At 33.1% G+C, this 20969-nt stretch overlaps 1 protein-coding gene across 1 annotated transcript in view; it reads right to left on the reverse strand.

Annotated features, from left to right (window-relative positions):
- MSL1 (protein) overlaps positions 1–5288 on the reverse strand; it is a 45494-nt gene extending 40206 nt beyond the window's left edge. Inside the window, exon 1 of the mRNA XM_073074371.1 lies at positions 4482–5288. Coding sequence (XP_072930472.1) covers positions 4482–4865 — 384 coding nt within the window. The 5' untranslated portion in view covers positions 4866–5288. The remainder of the gene's footprint in view (positions 1–4481) is intronic.
- Between the last annotated feature and the right edge of the window lie 15681 nt (positions 5289–20969).

Here is a 20969-nt window from a genome sequence, read left to right on the forward strand (position 1 = left end):
ATAAACACATTTTGGGCACTAAACTGTTCTATAAGCCTTCTATAACTTATAGACGCGAATGCTACTACAACAGTGTTAAAAGACAAAGACTCAACAGCTAGCAGGTATTGAATCAATCACAAACTAATCTCAATGTCAGCTTTGTATATAAACAAACTTGAAATAATTTATTGTTTATTACCATATATGGGGCCAGACCAGAGAATGCATTCCTGACAGGTTGTTTCTGATTAAATTATTAACTTTGGAGTGGCATCAAATATAATATGACAATTTGAGTATCATTTGTTTGCCATACAAACAAAAAATATCATCAAAAACATTAATGTTTTTTTTTTCAAATAATAATGAATAATATGTTCCGGGGCTAAACTTAATGAATTATAAATACCAATTTAACAAAATAATAATAAACAAGTACTGACACTACTTCCTAAATACCTATGATGCTGTTAAAAGTATTCAATGTTGCAGGTCAACTGATGTTTTTTGTACCATAGATTCGATGCTAGGTATATCAACATCAATGATATTTTTCATTATACAATAAAATAATAAGTATGTTTTTTTTTTGTAATATTAAAAAGATAAACTAAATAAATAATAATAAATAATGAATAAAAAATATGTGACTTCACAATTTCTTTCATGATTTATTATAATATTATTATAGGTGAAGTTGGTTAAAAATATACAACAATAAAATGAATTTATTTAATTTATGCTGCATTTTTATTTTATATTTTCTTTAGGCTATAGTGACATTCAGAATTAAGTAAGAATGAATGCAAGCATATTTTACTACACCCATCTCTAGTCATGTCCAACTGACACTCTTTCACAGCCTTCAGGAATGCATTCTTTGAGCGGCCAGACTAATATCTGATAAATAACATCATTATATTACCATTTTAAATTACAATGCTAGTTTTACAAAACTTTGATGTTATTGAAGGTCTAGAAAAACGTCCACTTCGAACAACGACATAGACTTTCGGAATCATTATCGCTTTTATAAATCCACGTCAACTTTTATAATTGATCACGTACGTAATGATCTTACTTAGATCCCAGAGGACCTGGTATCCCTCCTGACATAATTGCCATAAGATATTGCGAATTTTTACAAAACGAAACCTACTTGAATTCAACTTTAGGTGTATCAATATTATAAAAACATTAATATGAAACCAATTTTTACTCGTTTGTCTTTTAACAACTTTTGTTTCACATCCTATTTTAACAAAATCTATTCAAATTCGCGGTTTTTACAATTACATTGACACTGACATTTCATTTGGTTTTATTATTTTTTTTTTTTAACAATGTTTAACGGCCTTGGATTCTTGCCTTTCAGCCGAACTTTATTTAATATTAAATAAAGTCATTTATCGATGTTTAGTAACCTATTATCTATGAATGTTATTCAATTTCTTCGTATAGTGATGAAAGTACAATAAAGTTAGGCTGAAAGTAAAAAGCCAAAAACATTAAACACTATTAAAAGAAAACAATTTGTTCGCCGATCTTTACCGTACATTTTCATTTATAAGTTAAAGTAGGTTTATAGAATGTTTATTAATAAATAATATGATTTTTTAATGAATAAGACTGTTAATATACAATAGATATATGAATAATTTGATAAACAAAGTGATCAAAAATTGTTTAGAAAAATTGTGGTAATCAATGATTGATTTTGATGTGCTGATGGTGCTGATTAGTAATCATGTAAGGTAATATGAGCACCCCAAAACATACTTTAAAAAAATATTGGATATATGCAAATCATATTGCATATATGCTTACTTTACATGTTTCATTTCTTGACTACAAGTATATGTTGTAGTGGAAATTGAGGTATATGAAACGGAGTTTATTAATAAATTCACATATAGGGCAATCAGGTACTGTGAAATTTTATTTTTATTTGTTTTGGGGATGTTTTTTATACTAACCCCCGAAATGACACCTACCAATAAGTATATGTTATTTGTTAATAAGTTGGCTATTACATGATAAACTCAACTGAACCAACTTAACTCAAATGAAATAGCCATTGTTATATATATGTTACAGCCAAAGTGATAAACTCGGATATTATACATAATATCTAGCCATTATGTGTAATATTCAATTTGGTCAAAGTGATAAATAACATGGAATTAATCACAATAACCAGCCATTATATACAATATTTTCAAAGACTTGGATAAAGTAATAAATCAAGTATAGGTAAAAATTAGAAGTTTGTATTTCTACTTTCCTTAAGCATAATAATTATATTTTTTTGTAATTTTATAATGATCCACAATCGAATAATAGACATGTTAAGATTTTTTATGCCCAGTCTCTGTACACAATGTATGTGAATCAGCTATGGGATGAAGTAATAAAATGCATGCCTTATATCTTTTTTTTTTAATATTTTAAGTACTGACTTTACATCACTTGGATCCACCCGCTCGCAAGCACGCTACCGCGCCCTGCTTTCTTAGTTTTATATTTTCTTGTATGTTCCAACCTAACCTAACCAATCCTAAAAAAATCATTCATGTTTGGTAGTGGTTAGGTTAGGTTAGAACATAAAAGAAAATAGAAAACTAAGCGAGCAGGGCGCGGCAGCACCCATCGTGCGTTTAAGTCCAATTCACGATAATTTGGACCTAATCTGTATGATTCATAGTAACTGTAATACAACAACCAAGATGATGTTCATACAACATAATTCATCATTAATAATTTCAGTTAATCTTAAGATTTACCGTACTTCGGCCACTTACAATAACATAATTATTACTTTGACTGACTTTAACATGCTATTATATATAACAGCCGGATAAAGTTATTAATTTATCACATTGTCTGGACAAATTACTTATTATACATACTAACCAGTCATTATGTATAATAGCTATTTGATCACTTTGACTATAACATATATACTACCAAATAGTGTAGAGACGAGATCTGGACAGTTCTCGAATTAATTACAAAGATAATAATGTAATAATTTGAAATGTATGTAACAGTGATTTTTCTATAACTTAATATTTTAGGATGACACAATTAATAAAAACAGAATGAGGAACAGACTAATCCATGTAATAATACCACATGACCGTCTTAGCCCTCAGGAGCGGCTGTGCATCTGTGATCTGCTTCAGGTGCAAAATGTTCTATATGGTGTTGAACATAAAAAGTAGTGTAGCAGTGACCCTTTACCATCAGGTGGACTGCCAACTCTTTTGCTACTCAAATCATGAAAAAAGTCTACTAAAGATATTACATTTCATAGAGTCGAACCTAAGGTTGATTTATACAATACCATATAAGACAAATGATTGAATGAAATAATATAAGTGCAACAATTCACATGCTAAAATTATTATACACAACTGTTTCCATGCAAATATAAAATAATCGAATTGAATGCAATTATTTAATGCAAACTGTGACAAGAAATAATATATTACAAATGTCATTTGTTTACATTAATACAATTATGCTCACACAATTGCTTTAAAATGTAGACTTGTATAAAATCAAACTTGTAGGTTTCTTTGTTTGTTCTGGGAAAGTTGCTTTGAGCATTGACTATTGCATGTATTTAGGTTGGTAATTGTTTTATTCTAGTGTCAATGTCAACAATGTGTCATTTTAGAAGAGAGGTGTTCATTATATCATAACATTTTTGTCTGAAATATAGCAATAATGATAAACACAACCACATTCACTGCACTCATGTTTACAAATTAAGGAGCTCAGTAAGGCAACAATATGACATGTTCAACAAGGCTAGATAATTTTTGCTTTAATATTATTATATGCAATAAATTTGCATCCCATAAATGGGCATGGGAATTAATTTTAATAAGCATTTGTTTACTTCTAGATTATTTTAGGTTATCTTCATGCTCTAATAAATATTCACTTTAAATGATACGTAAAATGAATACTAAAAGTATTCATCACCAATGTCTACTGTACTGTGCCCTATATGTATACTACATTTAATAAATTATTTTAGTATAGTCACAGATTTACTTGATATCACTAATTATTAACTTAGTAATAGTATTAGGTAGTTTGTTCTTGATAAGAACATGTTAAATAATTAACACAATAATTTTAAAGCAATTTTGAGGTTGCTTACATGAAGTCAGTGATACTAATCAGTAAATATATTAAGTTTTCGAAGTATTATCTTTGCATCTGTAATTATATACTAATTATGTCATAAAAAACACTAAATTTAACCCAACCCTGCATGTAAATAGCCAAGGACAGAAATATACACTAACAATCACAGATTTATTACATTCAGTGAGCAATCTATATGTATACTTTTAACAGCATTTCATAAATATCACATTTAATAACAATAAAAACATACCTAATGTTGTAATTAAAATAAATGTCTTTTTATGTGACATCTGGTATATATTAAGCTATGGATATGCGATTAATAATGTACTTACAGACTCATTTTCCAGTCGCAAGGATTGGTACAGCTTATCTCTCCTTGTGATGACTTCGTTTTGCTGCTGAATCAGGTCCAAATGGTAGATGAGTAGTCCTTTCAAACGCTTGTTTTGAATCTCGTAATTCGTCAATCGATCGTTTAACTCGTCGACCTCAGTCTTGACTCTCACAACGAGACTTTTGTCGTCAACGACGCACGGCGCCGACAGATCGAGCTCCTTGTTCAGCAAAAGATCGTCCCCCAGATCCGCGCTATCGGAGTGACATGCGTACAGATGATCGAAAGGGAAGCCTAGCAAACTATCCTTTGTATCCAAAGAGGGCAGTTCCGTCGAAAAATTAACCAAACTTGATTCATCCACACCACTGCGATTGTTCATTTTTATTGAGAACCGATTTGGAGTTACATACGACGAGCCAGCCGGCTGTCAAAATACGTTTAACGGACGGCACTCGCCACCATCACACGAGAGCTAATGACGCTCCGGCCCGCACTGGTTCGATACTTCAACAGTATGCGCACCCATTCCACTCTACATCGTCCGCTCGTCCGCTTTTCTGCGTACTTATACTCTCTTCTATTCTGACATTTCTTTCGCGCACATGTAAAATGCTAGTAGCTACAACACTACTACGATAACGTATTACACCCTCGAATAGTGTTAACCCGATTAGATTCATTCGTATAAATAAAATAACGTCTTGTTTAATAAATAGATCGCATTATTTCTTTAATTAGAAATATATTCGCGATGACCGAAAAAAATTGTAACAAAATCCATTAAAAAGCGTCAAGGCGTCAACCGTAGACATCTTTTTGTTTTTTGTTTGAATTCTTAAGTTTGTAACAAAGGTTAAGGGACGCTCATGCAGCCATCTTTACATAATCGTAATCATCGAAAATCTAAGTTATGATTTTTACTATTTATGAAAGTTTTACTTTAGAGTAAATCTGACAAATATAATTTTGAATTATCATTTCCACTAAAAATTATAATATATTAATATAAGTTAATGGACCTAAGATTATTTTACCATATTTTCAAATAATCAAGTAATATTGATAATCGATATCGACAATCGAATGCGAAATATTCACGGGAAATATTGTTTAGTAAAAGGAAGCTAAAGTTTTTTTTTGACCAAGCAAAACAATTTATATACAACATACAACACACAAAATTATATAATGTTGTTATCTAATTATAAAATCATTATAAACAAAACGTTAACAGTTACAATCAACTGACCATTTTGATATTTTATCAAAACATGGTATACTATGTACGTTTAAAATTTTGAATTGTTAATTTTATTCTAACGACTAGTGGATTCTGATGTACCTTTACTTATTACTGTTATATTAATTTGAGTAAACTCTTATGTCTTCAGTGCGATGATAGATGGCGCTTTCTATATTAAGCCATAGACTAAGTAACTAAAACCAACTAAAACAGACTTCTTATGCAAAAAAATAATCGAAAAAGTAAATCATATTCAATGAGAAAAATGAGTATTGTAATTTAATCATCTCATTAAGGGTGTGTTACGCTAATCCGCTCTTATCGTCGTGAGATCGTGGCGTAGTATAGCGCCTCCCCTTCTCGTCCCGTAGGTGCCGTTAGATCCGGCTTAGGAAACCATCCACACTCAATAGGTATATATTTATTTTATTTTATCGTTTTTTATTTTAGTGTATTATTTTTTTCCGACTGCAAAGGAAAGGTTGTTTTTCGCGCGTGTCTTATATGTATGTTTGTTCGGAGCTTCCAAATGGCTGGATGGTTTTCAACAACATATTGATATACTCAAACATCCGTATAGTCCGATTCAGAATTAGGTGTCCAAAATGTAAACAAAGAAATGTCATTGTTAAAATAGGATTACATGCATTGTAAACCTTAATAAATTAACATGAAAATAAAACTTAAAGAAACTCAAGAAAAAACAAAAATTTAATAACTTTACACAATTTAACAAATTCGTTATGAAAACGAGAAAACATTAGAGTTCCACCACGATCACGAAAATGAATAACATCAACTACGAAACTTAAAAATGGCGGCACAAAAAATGTTTTGCATCCCGATTGTGTTACCATTATCACATTTTAATTTTCTACCATTAACCTTGTTTTTTTATTATTATTACTGTATGGAACGAAATTGAGTTAATATAAATATTGGAAAATATTAATTGATATTAATTTATTTAGATTATAATTTTATTATCGTTGTATTACTTTAATATCGTCAAAAATAAGAAACTACCATTTCAAATGTATTTTCTTGATAGGTCAACACTTTGTTTACATTTTGGACACCTAATTATGAATCGGACTATAGATAGGTGTTTGAAAAAAAAAACAAGATGGACACCATAAAGGCGCCAAATAGTAACACGTTTCAAAAAAAAGTTAAAAACCTGTCGAATAGAAAATTAAAAGATTACAAAAATATAAACGTATATATAAAACAGTAAGGTGATTCATTGATTGAGCGAAATGGCTAATGGACTGTGCCAGACATCAACGCAGCCGGAACAGCTGAACTTAGAGTTCTAAAACTTTGTACGTAGCTTCTTTCTTCTCTAAGTGGTAAAATAGGGGTTAAATGATTATTTGAAAATCCTTCGACTTTTTAGTAGACACTGTGTAATTTTGACTTTGGCTATCTGGATAGATATAATGAAACATCTATTTTGCCGCTTTTGGACAAAGATAAGTATCTCACCGCCTTGTAATTGAAGGAAGCCTTTAAATGGCTTAAACGGGTGGCAGTTCTGTCAGCCATTTAATGGCAGTCATGGTGTAAGCAATGCCGACATGCGCATATAAGTGGTGCAAAAACACGAAATCGAAGAAAAAGTGCGGAGAAATATCGTTTCATTCGTAAATGTTCCAAAAATTATAGTTTTAAATATTTTTCAAACATGAAAATAGATGACAATGACAATTTCAATTGTCAAAACTGGTTACATTTTCTTGTTTGGAGTGAGTCATCATCATCATCAACCCATTACTGTCCCACTGCTGGGCACGAGTCTCCTCTCATAATGAGAAGGAATAGGCCATAGTCCAACGCGCTGGCCAAGTGCGTATTGGTAGACTTCACATACCTGTGAGGTTTTTTTTTTATTTATCTCTCAGGTATGCAGGTTTCCTCTCGATGTTTTCCTTCACCGTTAAGCAAGTGATAATTAATTTCTAATACGCACATAACTTTGAAAAATCAGAGGGCGTGCCTGGGATTTGAACCTCGGACCCCTCGATCGAGAGGCCGAGTATCTTAACCACTAGGCTATCACTGCTGTGGAGTGAGTAAGTGAGTAAAGTATACTAATCTATGCTTTTGGAATACCAACCCCTAAGGAGGTAAGGTAGGAAAGTTCGTTTGAGAAACCATCCATTTTGGAGCACTATTAAAATATACACTATGAAATTGTATATTTGCCCTTCTTTCTTTTCTTTTCAGCATTTTGCGCTAATCCATATTGTTCCTAATGTCACCCTGAAGACCCACTTAAAAAAATCACCCTGTATATTCAGTTAATCAACCTGTATCGCTAACGTATTAATACAGGTGTGCGCCGTTGTACACAGAATTTCAATGGACACCTTCTAACTCCAACAACAGACCATGTAGGACCAGTTTCCTTGCCAAAACTAATAATATGACGAGCCCAAACTTAACGGGGTTGGCTCGTTTACCTTCCAGCACTTTCATCAGACCTCGGATATCATCTATGACCCTTGTTGTCAATACGAATCAAACGAGCACAAACTCAAGTACATACCTAAGCTGTATCGTTTAATTACAGGTCCCATGGCTATTATGCAGCTCCATCTTCAGACTCTGGATACCATTTAGGACTAGAGTTCTTGTACCTACCGAATCTCAATTCTATGGGATTACATGGTTAGTTTTTCATTTAAAGTGTTCAGTTCAATTTGTATGGAACGCTAACGACGCGAGTTTAACTCGTACTTGTCCGGTTTTATTTCTAATAATGATGACTGTGTTATCTCCTATTACGCTTATTGACAAAATATACCTATATATACCTAATTAGTCATTGTGGAATTATTTTATTTTTTATATATTTTCTGGGAATTGTATTTTATTCATCATAAGACTGCGGATTAATGTTCTAAATCGATTTGTAGGATTGATTAACGTTTCTAGAATTTCACTTAATTATATATTTTCTAGAAAAAGGATTTGCCTTAAGCACGTATGCCATTTTTTAATAATGTCATCAAGCTTGCATATCTCGATGGTTGCAAAATACAACATCACATGATTATGAATGGGCAGCATTTATCCTAAAAGACTTTAGCGATATAAGCATAAAGAGTAAACATTAATGTTCTATCAGAATAAAATAAATTTGTAGCTTTAAATTATACTTTAATGTGTTTATAATTGGTGGATTTGATACATGTATATGATTTTTCTTCGCGAGTACCGATAACATACATGCTTTTAAAATTCATGGCTAGCATGGCTTCGTACTCGTTCTTATACAGTAAGAAGCGAACATTTCATACGAGTACAATCATACCATCAATTATCCGAAAAACGTCGAAGATCTTAATCACTTGGATATCTATCGAAATCAATATACATATACCTGACATCAACATAGATGACCTTAACCGAATTTGATATAAAAAAGTTTCGGTAAATTTATTATATAGCGACGTCCATGGAGCACAGTTCTGTTAAGAGTTTTGGGCGTTTGCCAATAGGTCTCACAATTCCGAATGAAACCGTGAAAATAAACGTCTATGAATAATCCTACGTTTATACGCGAATGCGTACGTTCAGTGCTCGAAGCGTGTTGTGGTTGACGTTTACGTGGAACAACAAGCTACAAGCTGGCTCACCAATTCTGGATCTCTTACCATCCACCGACGGGTGAGTCCTTGTTTTAGTAGCAGAGACGAGATTCCTTGAGCTAAGTAACGATTGTGAAAGCTTTGAGGATATAGTGATTGATGAAATCGGTATTGGTCTGTAAATGTTATTCTATTACACAAAATTAGGCACGCCGATCTTTTATATTGTGATCGGAATTTCATTAGATACAATTGGCTATATAGGTCTTGTTTATTTCAACGATCGCTTTATTTTACGAGCAATTGTTAACAAGCCCAGGATTTTGATTTGAATGTAGGAAAATGTTAGTTCAAGAAATTTAATTAACAAGTACGAATTCTTTTTTTTAAGTTTATGCGATTAACTAAATGATGCACGTATAGTCGATATTACTTTTACTATGAGGTAGGTATGTAGGCAATGAGCTAGGAATTGACCAATCCTGTGACCATCTTAGATCCAGACTATAGATACCGACTTGTACGTTCTGTGGAAATAAAAAGTATTAGCTTTAGCTACCTTTTTCGCCTAGTTAAATTTTTAATTTTGACGTATGTACGAGTATATTAAAAATATGCTTTTGAAAATATTTGTACCTAAATCCGATGTATTTTGAAATTGACACCAAATTTAATTGCGAGGTATTTAGAAAATTTTACACATAATTTACTTGCTCATTTTTACTGAAACATACGAATATCTCATTTAATCAATAATTTATCACTCCGTTGTCCAGTCTACTGTTTTTAAAGTTAAGCAGCTCGGTGAAGATCGTCCTTTAATGGATCTATATACCTATAATACCTAATAATAATTTTAAGAACAATTAATAATTTTAACATTAACAAAAGACTTACATACCCACCGTCAAATACGTGATCAAAATCAAATAGTTGCAGCATTTTAGTTGTCGTTGAATTTATGTCATAATTTACACTTAACTTTAACCGCCGCTTTGACCGATCGACGGTTAAAGTTATTGTATTTGTCAACTTCCGTATCTGTCAACGCCGACTAAAAATTGTGGTGACAGCTACACAAACGACATTAATTACAAATAAATTGGTTATATTTATCTTTACCGCAAACTTTAAACGGATTTTCGATGCAACCCACCCTAAGAGTACTGGTCTGTGGATTTTTGCATCGAAATAGCTACTTCATTTTTTACTCTCTAGTTTTGGTAAAATACTGCGGAAATAGGTGCCTTTACCAAGTTATAAAACTTTTTTTGAGAGCTTTTCGCACTATTTTAGAACGTCCATCTGTGCCGTTGGTCACCCGTTACCTAAGGAGAAACCCATAGTGTATTGATATAGTGTCACTTACCTTGTTATAGAAATTATAGGCGTAGGAGACCACACGGTCCAACGCAGACCCGTCAGTCATGTTGATGGCAATTTTCTTTGTTTTAGGTGCGAAACACACGTCCAGCGGCGATGAAACCCCTCCGATACCGGAGGAAGAACTGGAACAGCAGAAAATTGAGCATGAGAGGCAAATGCAAAAGGTACATACGACACTATAATTATTGTCATTGGAAAACTACATAAATACTCGTAATATAACAGTTTATTTTTATAAGATTGTAAAAACAAATGAGCAGATAGGTTGACTATATATGGTAAGTATGGAAAAGGGGTTCTACCTGTAGCCTGTCATAGATGCATTACCACTACTACATTGGTCGCATCATATATGATTGGCATAACTACTTTACGGTAAAAATAGGTGTGGCTGTTGTATCTCCTAAGTCGAACTATACTGGTCTACTATCTTTTATAGCGACTGCCATAGTGAAAAGTTAAAAAAAGCGTCTACAAAAGTTGCATATTCTTCAAAACCTAGCATCTACAGACGGCTCTTCTGGCATTACAATTGCCATTCGTGCCATTCGTGGTTAGGTACTCATCAGGCTGCCTTTATTTTTGATTATATACCTAATAGTCGGGTAGCCCATAGGGGAGTTCGGAGATTCTCGAGCGTGGCAGACTAAGATATGGGACCTTACACCCTATAGAGTATGTTAAACCATAAATGAGCTTTCTATATCACAGAGGTTTGCACAGGAGAGCCCGATAGATTAATAAAACAAAAACCTATCACTGTTGGACATGCTCGAGCGCGTCAGATTTAGATATGGTAGGTCAATTACACGCTGAAAATGATAAATTTATAATAATCTGACGATCTGAGCGTGGCGTTAGGGAGTATTAGGGTCACAAACTTGCAAAAAACTTGCAAATCATTACCTGGACATTCTCGAGCGTCGTCGCGACATCGTCGAGGGTCTATTTTCTTTTTAATATAAAGGAAATAATGCTAAAAAAAGGGAAACATCATCTACCGATTATCACACGTCGAAGTAGTGAAAATAAATTGTCATAAAAAATACTGTGTATTATTACGCTATCTCATAGTGCCACTTATTAACATGAACCCCAGGGAAGTAATGATGTATGACAAACTAAAGGAAAAGGCTAATTTTTAGAAAAATACATTATTCTTCCATAGTATAACATACTATTTTTTTTCAAATCGAAGAATAAAAAGACCCCTCCACTAAATCGTCAGATTAAAGGTTATCATAACTAAAATATCAAGCTGGATTTGCCTGTATAATAATCTAACCCGCTGGACTATGTCAAGATAGCGATTTTTTTTTTTGCAATTTCGAAGAGTCACTGTGAGCTTTCCTCTCATCGGAATCATTAGTTTTTCGAATGGGAGCTTCGTCTGGGATCATATAATATGGGTATATTAAATGATCTCAGACGAAGCTCCCACCTCAGAGGGTTCTGAATATGTAATGCGCTGGAGTAAATTTATTTTTTCTCCATTTTTAACTCCCTCGTACGGCTGTCTCCCCCACGCAAACCGGTGGATTTACATATTTCCGGCATCTTTCGGCAGAGATATGTGGACTATTACTCCATCACTAATCTGTCACGCTCGAGTATGTCCACCGTCGAGTATGTCATTTTTTTATCTTTGGAACCCTCTAGAAACTGAATCTCCCGCTGAATCGAAAAATATCTTATAACCTTTTCTTCATTCTAACGTCTAATCTATACAAGCGTATAGGTCCCAATGACGCTTGAGCTTGTATTCATTTAGCATCGAGGGCTCCCTTACTATAAATATCGCGTAAATATTGTAATCTTGCTTTTCTCTTCTACGATTGTAGTAATTAATTAAGGCGTTAAGACCTCTTATATTAAATCCGTAATATTTTTTTTATCCTTAAAAGCTATGAAGTCCAATACGATGCACATGAAGGTAGCAATTTGATAGCAACTATTGATTGAAAAAAACATTCTATTCATATGCGCAGTTTCTTCACACTGGATAGGTGACCGGCCATCCTGATGTCAGGATGGCCGGTCACCTTAAAAAGTATTTTTTTAATCGAAGGTAGCAATAAGTAGCAACTAGTAGCAACTAGGTAGCAACTTTTAGTAATTATTTCGATGTAAAATATGGATAGTGACCGGCCATTCTGACGGTCACCGGTTTTTGATGAGTGATTATAAATAATATATTTTTCCCAAAAATTTAGTATAATAATATTAATATAATAATATTAATTATGTAAGGTATTTTGGTATGTCATCTTTGGTATTTTTACACTGACTCCAGACTCTTTTTTTTTGTGTAGCTACATATCAATCATTGATTTGTTTTAAAATTTGTTTTCTATAATTTTCTTTGGTTATTTATAATATTTGAAATCTAAATTTTAGAAGATAAATACTAGTTCCCACGTAAGACAATTTAGGTAGACGATATAAACTTTAAGGAAGCTAATATTAAAATGCGAATGTGAGTTTGTTTGTTCGTTTGATTGTGCTACGCTTTGACGTATTAATTACATAACCGATTGTCAGTATACACATTGTCAAGGGTTCAGATAAAGACCTTTTATCCTAAATAAATCTACCGTTCCCGAGGGATAGATGAGAACCTTTGACATGCGTAGTCGCGGGTAAAAGCTAGCGAATACCGTATCTATTACGTAAAATGTAAATACATTTTTGGATATTACTTTAATATTAAATATTATATATCATAAATAAATTAAGTGGATTTAGTACATAAATAAATAAATAAATAAACTATAAATGCTTCGGATCCATGAGACAGACAAAACTACTGCCATAGTAGCAATGTCGCTGTCGTTCATATTGTAATGATTTTACAATGATTCTAATCTGTACAATGTAATGTCAATACAGGAGAAAGAATGCCAGGCGAGGGAAGCCGAGGAAGTTAGACAGCTGGATATAAAGTTATTGCATCAACGAGCAATTGAAGCCGAGGAGGAACACAAACGTGAGGTAACCTCGTAAATCAAGATCCATGTGTATACTTCATGCATACGAGTATATACGTTTTACTGTCCCGTAGATGGACTAATTGAATGTGGCCAAGTGCAATCTGGAGAACTTAAATATCTATCTGGATATAATATGAGGCAGGAGAATTATCTGGCTTTACCTCCATGACAGAGAGGGTCCTGACGAATTTGCAATAAGTAATTCAAACAATCATGGGTGAACATCGATATAGCCATATTATCTAGCCCTATTTTTATTAATATTATTCAGATTGCAGAAGCAGTAGAAGAGCTTCGTGGTATGAACACATCATGGTCGCATCACAGGCTTTGCGATTTGCAAAGAGCGGCAAGATGGAGACATAGTCGACCTTCCATTCCGGACACTACAAAGCATTACAGGGTATGTTACTCGTAAATTAGGTACAGTAATATTATTATTATTATTTGATTATTTATCGTTATCATATTATGTTATTTTTTTTATTTAGAAACACCACAAACCTGTATTTGTTAGATACACTGCCGTCGCAATTACAAAAGGCACAACTAACATTTTGCAAATGTTGAGAAAATTGAAATTAAAACATTTTTTTAATTTTGTTAAAAAAACACGTTTAAAGTGTTTTTTTTTTGAATTGTGTTCTGAAAAAGTTAAAAGTTGCATTTGTTTAGTATGCATACAACAATAGTTATATAATATTTTTAATTTTAATGGATATACGTAATTATTAGCATATTTATTTTTAACTTAACATAAAAATTAAAAGAGCAATATTACGTTTAAAAGGCACATATAACCAAATATGCCTTTTAATTGTAAAAAAATGGGTAAAAATTTAAAATGTTACGATGAAAAGGCATTTTTACTCGATTGTGCCTTTTCACTGTAAATTATTAGAATAAATACATATAGTAAGTATTAGAATTAGTTCGTAATATTTATATTTCATACTTTTTGATGTGTATTTAATTATGTGCCTGCAGTGGACATAATGCAGTATAATATGTAATATGCTGATTATTGTGTTAGAAATAAAATAATATAGTTCTAAGAAAATACAACGTTTATTTTAAAAAAGCTTACAAAAAAATCTTCAAAAGTACTATGGATTATTATAACAATAATTTAAGTATTATAACTTCGATCACTAATAAGAACTAGATACACAATCCCATACAAAAATGAACTTAAAAAGTGGCGTCAAACGTGTTTATAAAATTCTAAGCGACAGAATCTAAAATTAATGCAAAATCAAACTTATCACTATTATTTAACGGTGTTTTTCAAAAACTGCTTACCAAAAGCAATAAATTTTTACGACATAAGCTTGCTGTCATAAGCTATCACTTTGACAGGTTTGTCACTTGGACAAGGAATTAGTGGAGACGAATTGTCATTACTTTATACGGTTATTATAAATTATAACTTAATATTTTTATTAGGTCGAAGTTAGTAATTTTAATGAACATAATAATAATTTATCAATGAAAGTAATGTGATGACACAATTTATTATAATGCAAATATAAGTTTAAAATTAAAATATAACCAAATACAAGTAATTTAATAAAATATTAAAAAGCTGTTTACGCCGTTACTCAACGAAATATATTGCCTCCGACTAAAGAAGTATGCAGTAAACCAACATTTATTTCAATTATTTTTACCCGACTGCCAAGGAAGAGTTATGTTTTTCGCGCGTATCTTGTATGTTTGTCTTTATTTATTTGATCGGATCTAACAAACGTCTGGATGAATGTCGACAAGTAAGGTGTCATTATATTCGTCTCAATGTCCCGAGTGTCCTTAGATAGGTGTTAGAAAAAAATCAAAATGGCGGGTTTTTGGCGCGAAATAGTAATATTTCAAAAAAAGTTAACCAAACCTATGGAGTGGGGTATCACTATATAAAGGAAATAATAAAGGGGTATAACATAGGAAATTAAAAGGAGATTACACACATATTATATGATGTATACATATCGAGGTGACTGTCTGACTAAATGCGTAAGTTGCTGCGCCAGACACCAACGTAAAGGGAAACCGCTGAACTTTAGCGTGCTGGAATTTTACACATAGGTTCTTTATATAGCGTGAATGAGCACTACGAGGATAAAATAGGATAATATTGTTTGAACATTTGTTTTTGAAGCAGATACCTATTATGAAACTTTTATTTGGCTTTCTTGATAAAAATAATGAAACGCCTATTTCACTGTTTTTGAAAATTATACTTCAGCCTTTATAGTAGTAGTAGTAGTAGTTTTAGCCAGTCGGGTTTTTGATTTTTTAATTAAATTACTTGCTTACTTTGTAGTGACAGAAATCCGTTGTATATTTTTTCTTAAATTTAGATTTTTTTCCAACACCTATCTAAGGACATTTGGATATTTGAGACGAATATAATGACACCTTAACTGTCGAAATTCACCTAGCCGTATGTTAGATCCGAGGGAATAAAATGCAGTGCAGCTAAAGTCTTCTTATAAATATACATACAAGATACGTGCAAAAAACATAACCCTTCCTTGGCAGTCGAGTAAAAATAATAATTATAGTTCAAAAAACAAAAAAACACGCTTTTATGATAAAATCAACTAAAAAGTAGAAAATAATTTTCAATCTAAGAATCAAATAAGGAACAGTAAATAGTATAATTGTGGAAAAAGTGTGGGGTGCTCCATTTATCAGGTTCGAAATGTTTAAACAGAAAGGGCATAACTGCCAGTTGTGACTTTTTTTTCTACATTAATTGCTAAAGTGTTGGTAGAAAAAAAAGCACAATTGCCACATAAGCCTTTTGCCATATTTAACGTACGTCAGTTATGCCAGTTCAATTAAATATATTAAAAATGAAAAGGTGAAATAACAGTCGTATCTCACAATATGCCCTTTTATTGAAAAAAAACTTAAAAAATGGTGCAGTTGTGCCCTTTAAGCTTATGCTATCTCTGTTAATTTAGTAGCTAAAAATCCAATAAAAATCAGACAGATAGGCCTTTTTTCCCGACTCCGAATATATGTATATATAACTCAATTTAACAAAAAAATTAAGTTGTGCCTTTTTTGTGTAACACGGCAGACACGTCTGTGGGAAACACATTAAATTAAATGAATCTTATTTCTACTCTTTCTGTCGGTTGAGAGTGTTTTTGTTTTTTGAACTTAGGTACATACCTTTAGTCAATTCCATTGCCCTAAAATATAGGGAATCTTTGGATCAGTCGCAAAATCGCTGGTACTCGTAAGCACACTTACATAATATGCACATTTTTAGGAGACAAATATAAGGGCCCCGTTCGTGCTAACTGCTAGCTTATGTCCGACTGTACACGCCAACGTTAAAAGTGCCTTTGATATAATAGACTTTGTTAGTAGTTCATACTATTAATAACTGTAACATGAATGTCGTAATCAGATCTTATTCATATTTGAGATGTTATCGTATCTTACAATGGTATTGAAAGCTGTACCCCAGATGTGTTATTCTTGAACCCACAATGTGTTTTCCTTTTTACATGCGCTTTATCTACACGAGGCATCAAGACGTAATTGAGTATTCTTATTTAAATATTTTCGCCCTAAGGTATTTTAAGTTGACTTCAGTGCCGTGTTCTCATTGGCCGTCAGTAGCAATAAATAGCACATTTCTAACCAATCCTACTGGAGGCAGAGGTATCCGCAACTACTTCTCCGAAAGTGATTTTCTATCTACATAGTTAAAAATAATAACACTAGAGGACCCCCAAGGTCTGATGTTCTGGATAGGACCAGGACATCAGGTCTTGGGGGTTGTAATTAATGCCGCTTTTCCGTGGAAATTTCGCGATGTTCGGTGACAACTAACACGGTTATGAAGCGGCGACTGAAAGTAAGTTAAAACACTTATCACATTTTAAATACGAAAGAAATCTAAGCATAATTGTACATATTAATGTTTATTAAAAAGCTTGCTTGGGCCCTAAAGTTTGGGCTTAACCGAAACCGGACTTGATTTTGAGCGACGTTGAACGTGGGAACTCTGGGGAAATGATTAACTGGTTTTATTAGCAGATCCGTTTTTCGGGGGTACCGACGGTATTATAATTGTGCGTAGCAAATCATTTCTCCATGCAGTCATACTTAGGTACATATTATACCGATTATTATAAGACGAAACACTTAAATTAACTTTTAAATAAAGTACTTCAACACAAGTTCATTCTGTCTCGTTGTAAATAAAAAAATAATCAAAGTCGTCTGGCATAAGTAATGGAAAATAATATAAAATTGAATGAACGTTTCTTAAAGAGGCAGTGTTAAGTATGATTCGTTGGGAGGTACAAAGTGAATAGTTTTTTAATTATCTCAAGAAGTCAAGACATTTAAAACTTCATTCGCAAGATTCAATCTGCGACGTAGTGGATTAACCTTACTTGGAAATGGCAGCCGGACTTAGCCGATGGAAATTACTTTTAAATGAGACATTTTTATCTCGTTTAACTTTGAGATTGCTTTTAGAGGAACTTATATTAAATGAAAGATTTTATAAAGATATTGCGCCATGATTATATTATATCCATCCATTATCCTTTTAAGGTCCACTGCTGAACATAGGCCTCCCGTAATTGGTGCCGTCCAACCGGTCCTGTGCCATTTGAATCCAGCGGATTCCCGCTGTCTTCTTTTGGTCATCAGACCACCTGGTCGACATGTGCTCCTTTTGCCTAAACATGGCCACCACTCGAGCACTTCTTCCCCATCGGTTATCGGTCCTCCGAGTGATGTCGCCGGCCCATAATTTTGACAGCTATAAGCTTAGTTCATCTACAGAGTTCATCGTTGCGAATTATGTCCCATAGTGAAATACCAAGCATAGGTCTCTCTATTGCACGCTGAGGATTCGGAGCTTTCATATGACATCTACATTAAAGGACCACGTTTCAGCGCTATTATATAGGTCATCATTGGCAACACAAATTGTTCGAAGTGCAGTTTTTAAGTACTCCGTAATCTCCCGAACGCATGATTATATGATATGATTATGATGTGAATTCTTAAAAAGTAATTAATATGTATAACATCAGTGTGATCTTCGCAATCGCTCAGCCTATTTTTGTACTAAAGGATCCTAAAAAGCCGATAATGCAGTAATGTGCTCGTTGAACCGATCTGATGACGGAACAAGATATTTTGTTTATTGGTCATTCGATACAGTCTAATATAACCATAAGATGGTTACAGGGTAAATAGTATTTGAACCTGTTGGCCTTTTTTTATACCGATGATGGCAGCGATTTATAAGATGTTCGTGGTGTAGGTACGGGGATGATCATGGCGAAAATAAATGTAAATATTTTATTATAAAACCACATTGTATTTATTTTGCTCACTTATTACCAACGTATATATTTTGCTCACTTATAATATTATTGATGAAAACTTCTATAGCGGGGCTGTGTACTTTTTATGATGGGTAAGAATGTTAAACTTGCATCAGGACAGTGACTTCATCGAAAATTCGTAAGACTTGTTACGTTTGTGTACGATAGTGCAATAAAGGAATATTATATTTTACCACATAAATGATAGTACTTTTATACTGATAATTAAAGCAATTCGTGCTAATTTATTCCCTAACCATTCCAAATTAAAAAAATGCACAACGTTAAAATTCAACTATTCAATCCTGCTGGCACCCACGGAGTGAAACCCGTTGATTTTTATATGAATACTATATGTTCCAAAACTAAATGGTTATGTAAAAATGTAGGCGATTTCCAGCCTAGTACACGAAAAAGACACTCAAAATGTCCGCCGGCCCCGAGCGGACTGCGTTATCGATTTGCGCAGATACGTCTTAATTAGGAAACGAACTAAATAAAACATAGACCGTAGGGGGGTGGTATGAGCACTGTAACTTTATAACATATTTCTATAAATAGAAGTGTTTTTCACCTTTCTTTACGAGGTTCCAAATTAGGCAATTAGGCAGCACAGGAAACCAAGTTCAGGTACGTTCCTGTTCTATATAAATTCCCTCAAAAGTGCTCACGGGTAGGGGTAATCAATTAGCAAACGTGGACAATCTGATTTAATGATGTGTTACTTAAAAAATCTAAGACAAATATAATATTAAAGACACATTATTAGATTTTTATACGACATACAATAAATGTATAAATAAAATAAATGAGTGAAATCGCTAGCCCGTGGAAGTGTACACAAGACACTAGCAGTCTTACTTTATTTTTATATATTTTTGCCAGACAACCTTAATTTAATTTAAATGCTCGTAAGTATGCCAATGATTTTCATTGTAAGCTTTATGTTTGCTTACGTTTGTTGTAGAGTGTGCTGAAGAAGGCTTGCAGCGCTCAGTTCCCGAAGCAACAGTCGAGTCAGAGTATCAGTGACAACGAGGGCATATTCATCAATCTATCGAGACTAGGATCATGTAGAGGTGAGTTTCGATAGACTGAAATAGTGTCAGCTGAATGCAGTCCCTTTCCGTCCTATTTATTGATGATAGAATCCGTCTTGATTGGACTCCATAGGTGCCAACGCCACACCTATTTTTGCTTCTTATCGACACTTATTTATAGATATTTATTTTAGGTGCCTACGTGCCTACTTTCTCATGGATAATGACGTTGACCCCCTGTTGGCTACCTCAGATACGAATTTAATCCTATCAGGGATTGATTATGGATGTCCATTGTCAATGGCCGACAGTTAGTTGCCACTTAACACGAGATAGACATGACTTTAATAATATATCATTAAAAGCGATTTCTACAGAACTTAAATTTAGATATGTAGTTCTCGCCACGTGAATGAAGCTTAAAAAATAAAAACATGGAAAAAAGACACAAACTAAACAAATAAATAATCATCACGTTAACAAAACATAATATGTTATAATATGGCTATAATATCCTATATATTCATTGACACGTTTTATTTCTCCATGTATCCTTTTATCATTGCGCATATATTTTCGATTGGTACTCGTATGAAATCTGGTAGACGCAGAACGCTGTGCCCATATTCTTTAAGTAGGGTCTCAATCTTATATTCAATAAATCTTTGTTTGTTTTTCAATATTAATTGATAAAGTTGTGGTTTAAGCATAGATGTAGAGTGATTGATATTGCAATAGTTGAGCCAATCTATCATGTCTTTTTCCGACTGTTTGAACTTTTTTTTTTTTTGTTCACGAGGGGGAAACCTTCAAAAGGTACCCGGCGCCGTGGGAGCGACGCAGGGTTATGTGGGATTTTTAC

Source organism: Epargyreus clarus, unplaced genomic scaffold, assembly GCF_041222505.1.
Source record: "Epargyreus clarus isolate Ecla_fem2 unplaced genomic scaffold, WU_Ecla_fem_2.2 ptg000007l, whole genome shotgun sequence".
Lineage (NCBI taxonomy): Eukaryota > Metazoa > Arthropoda > Insecta > Lepidoptera > Hesperiidae > Epargyreus > Epargyreus clarus.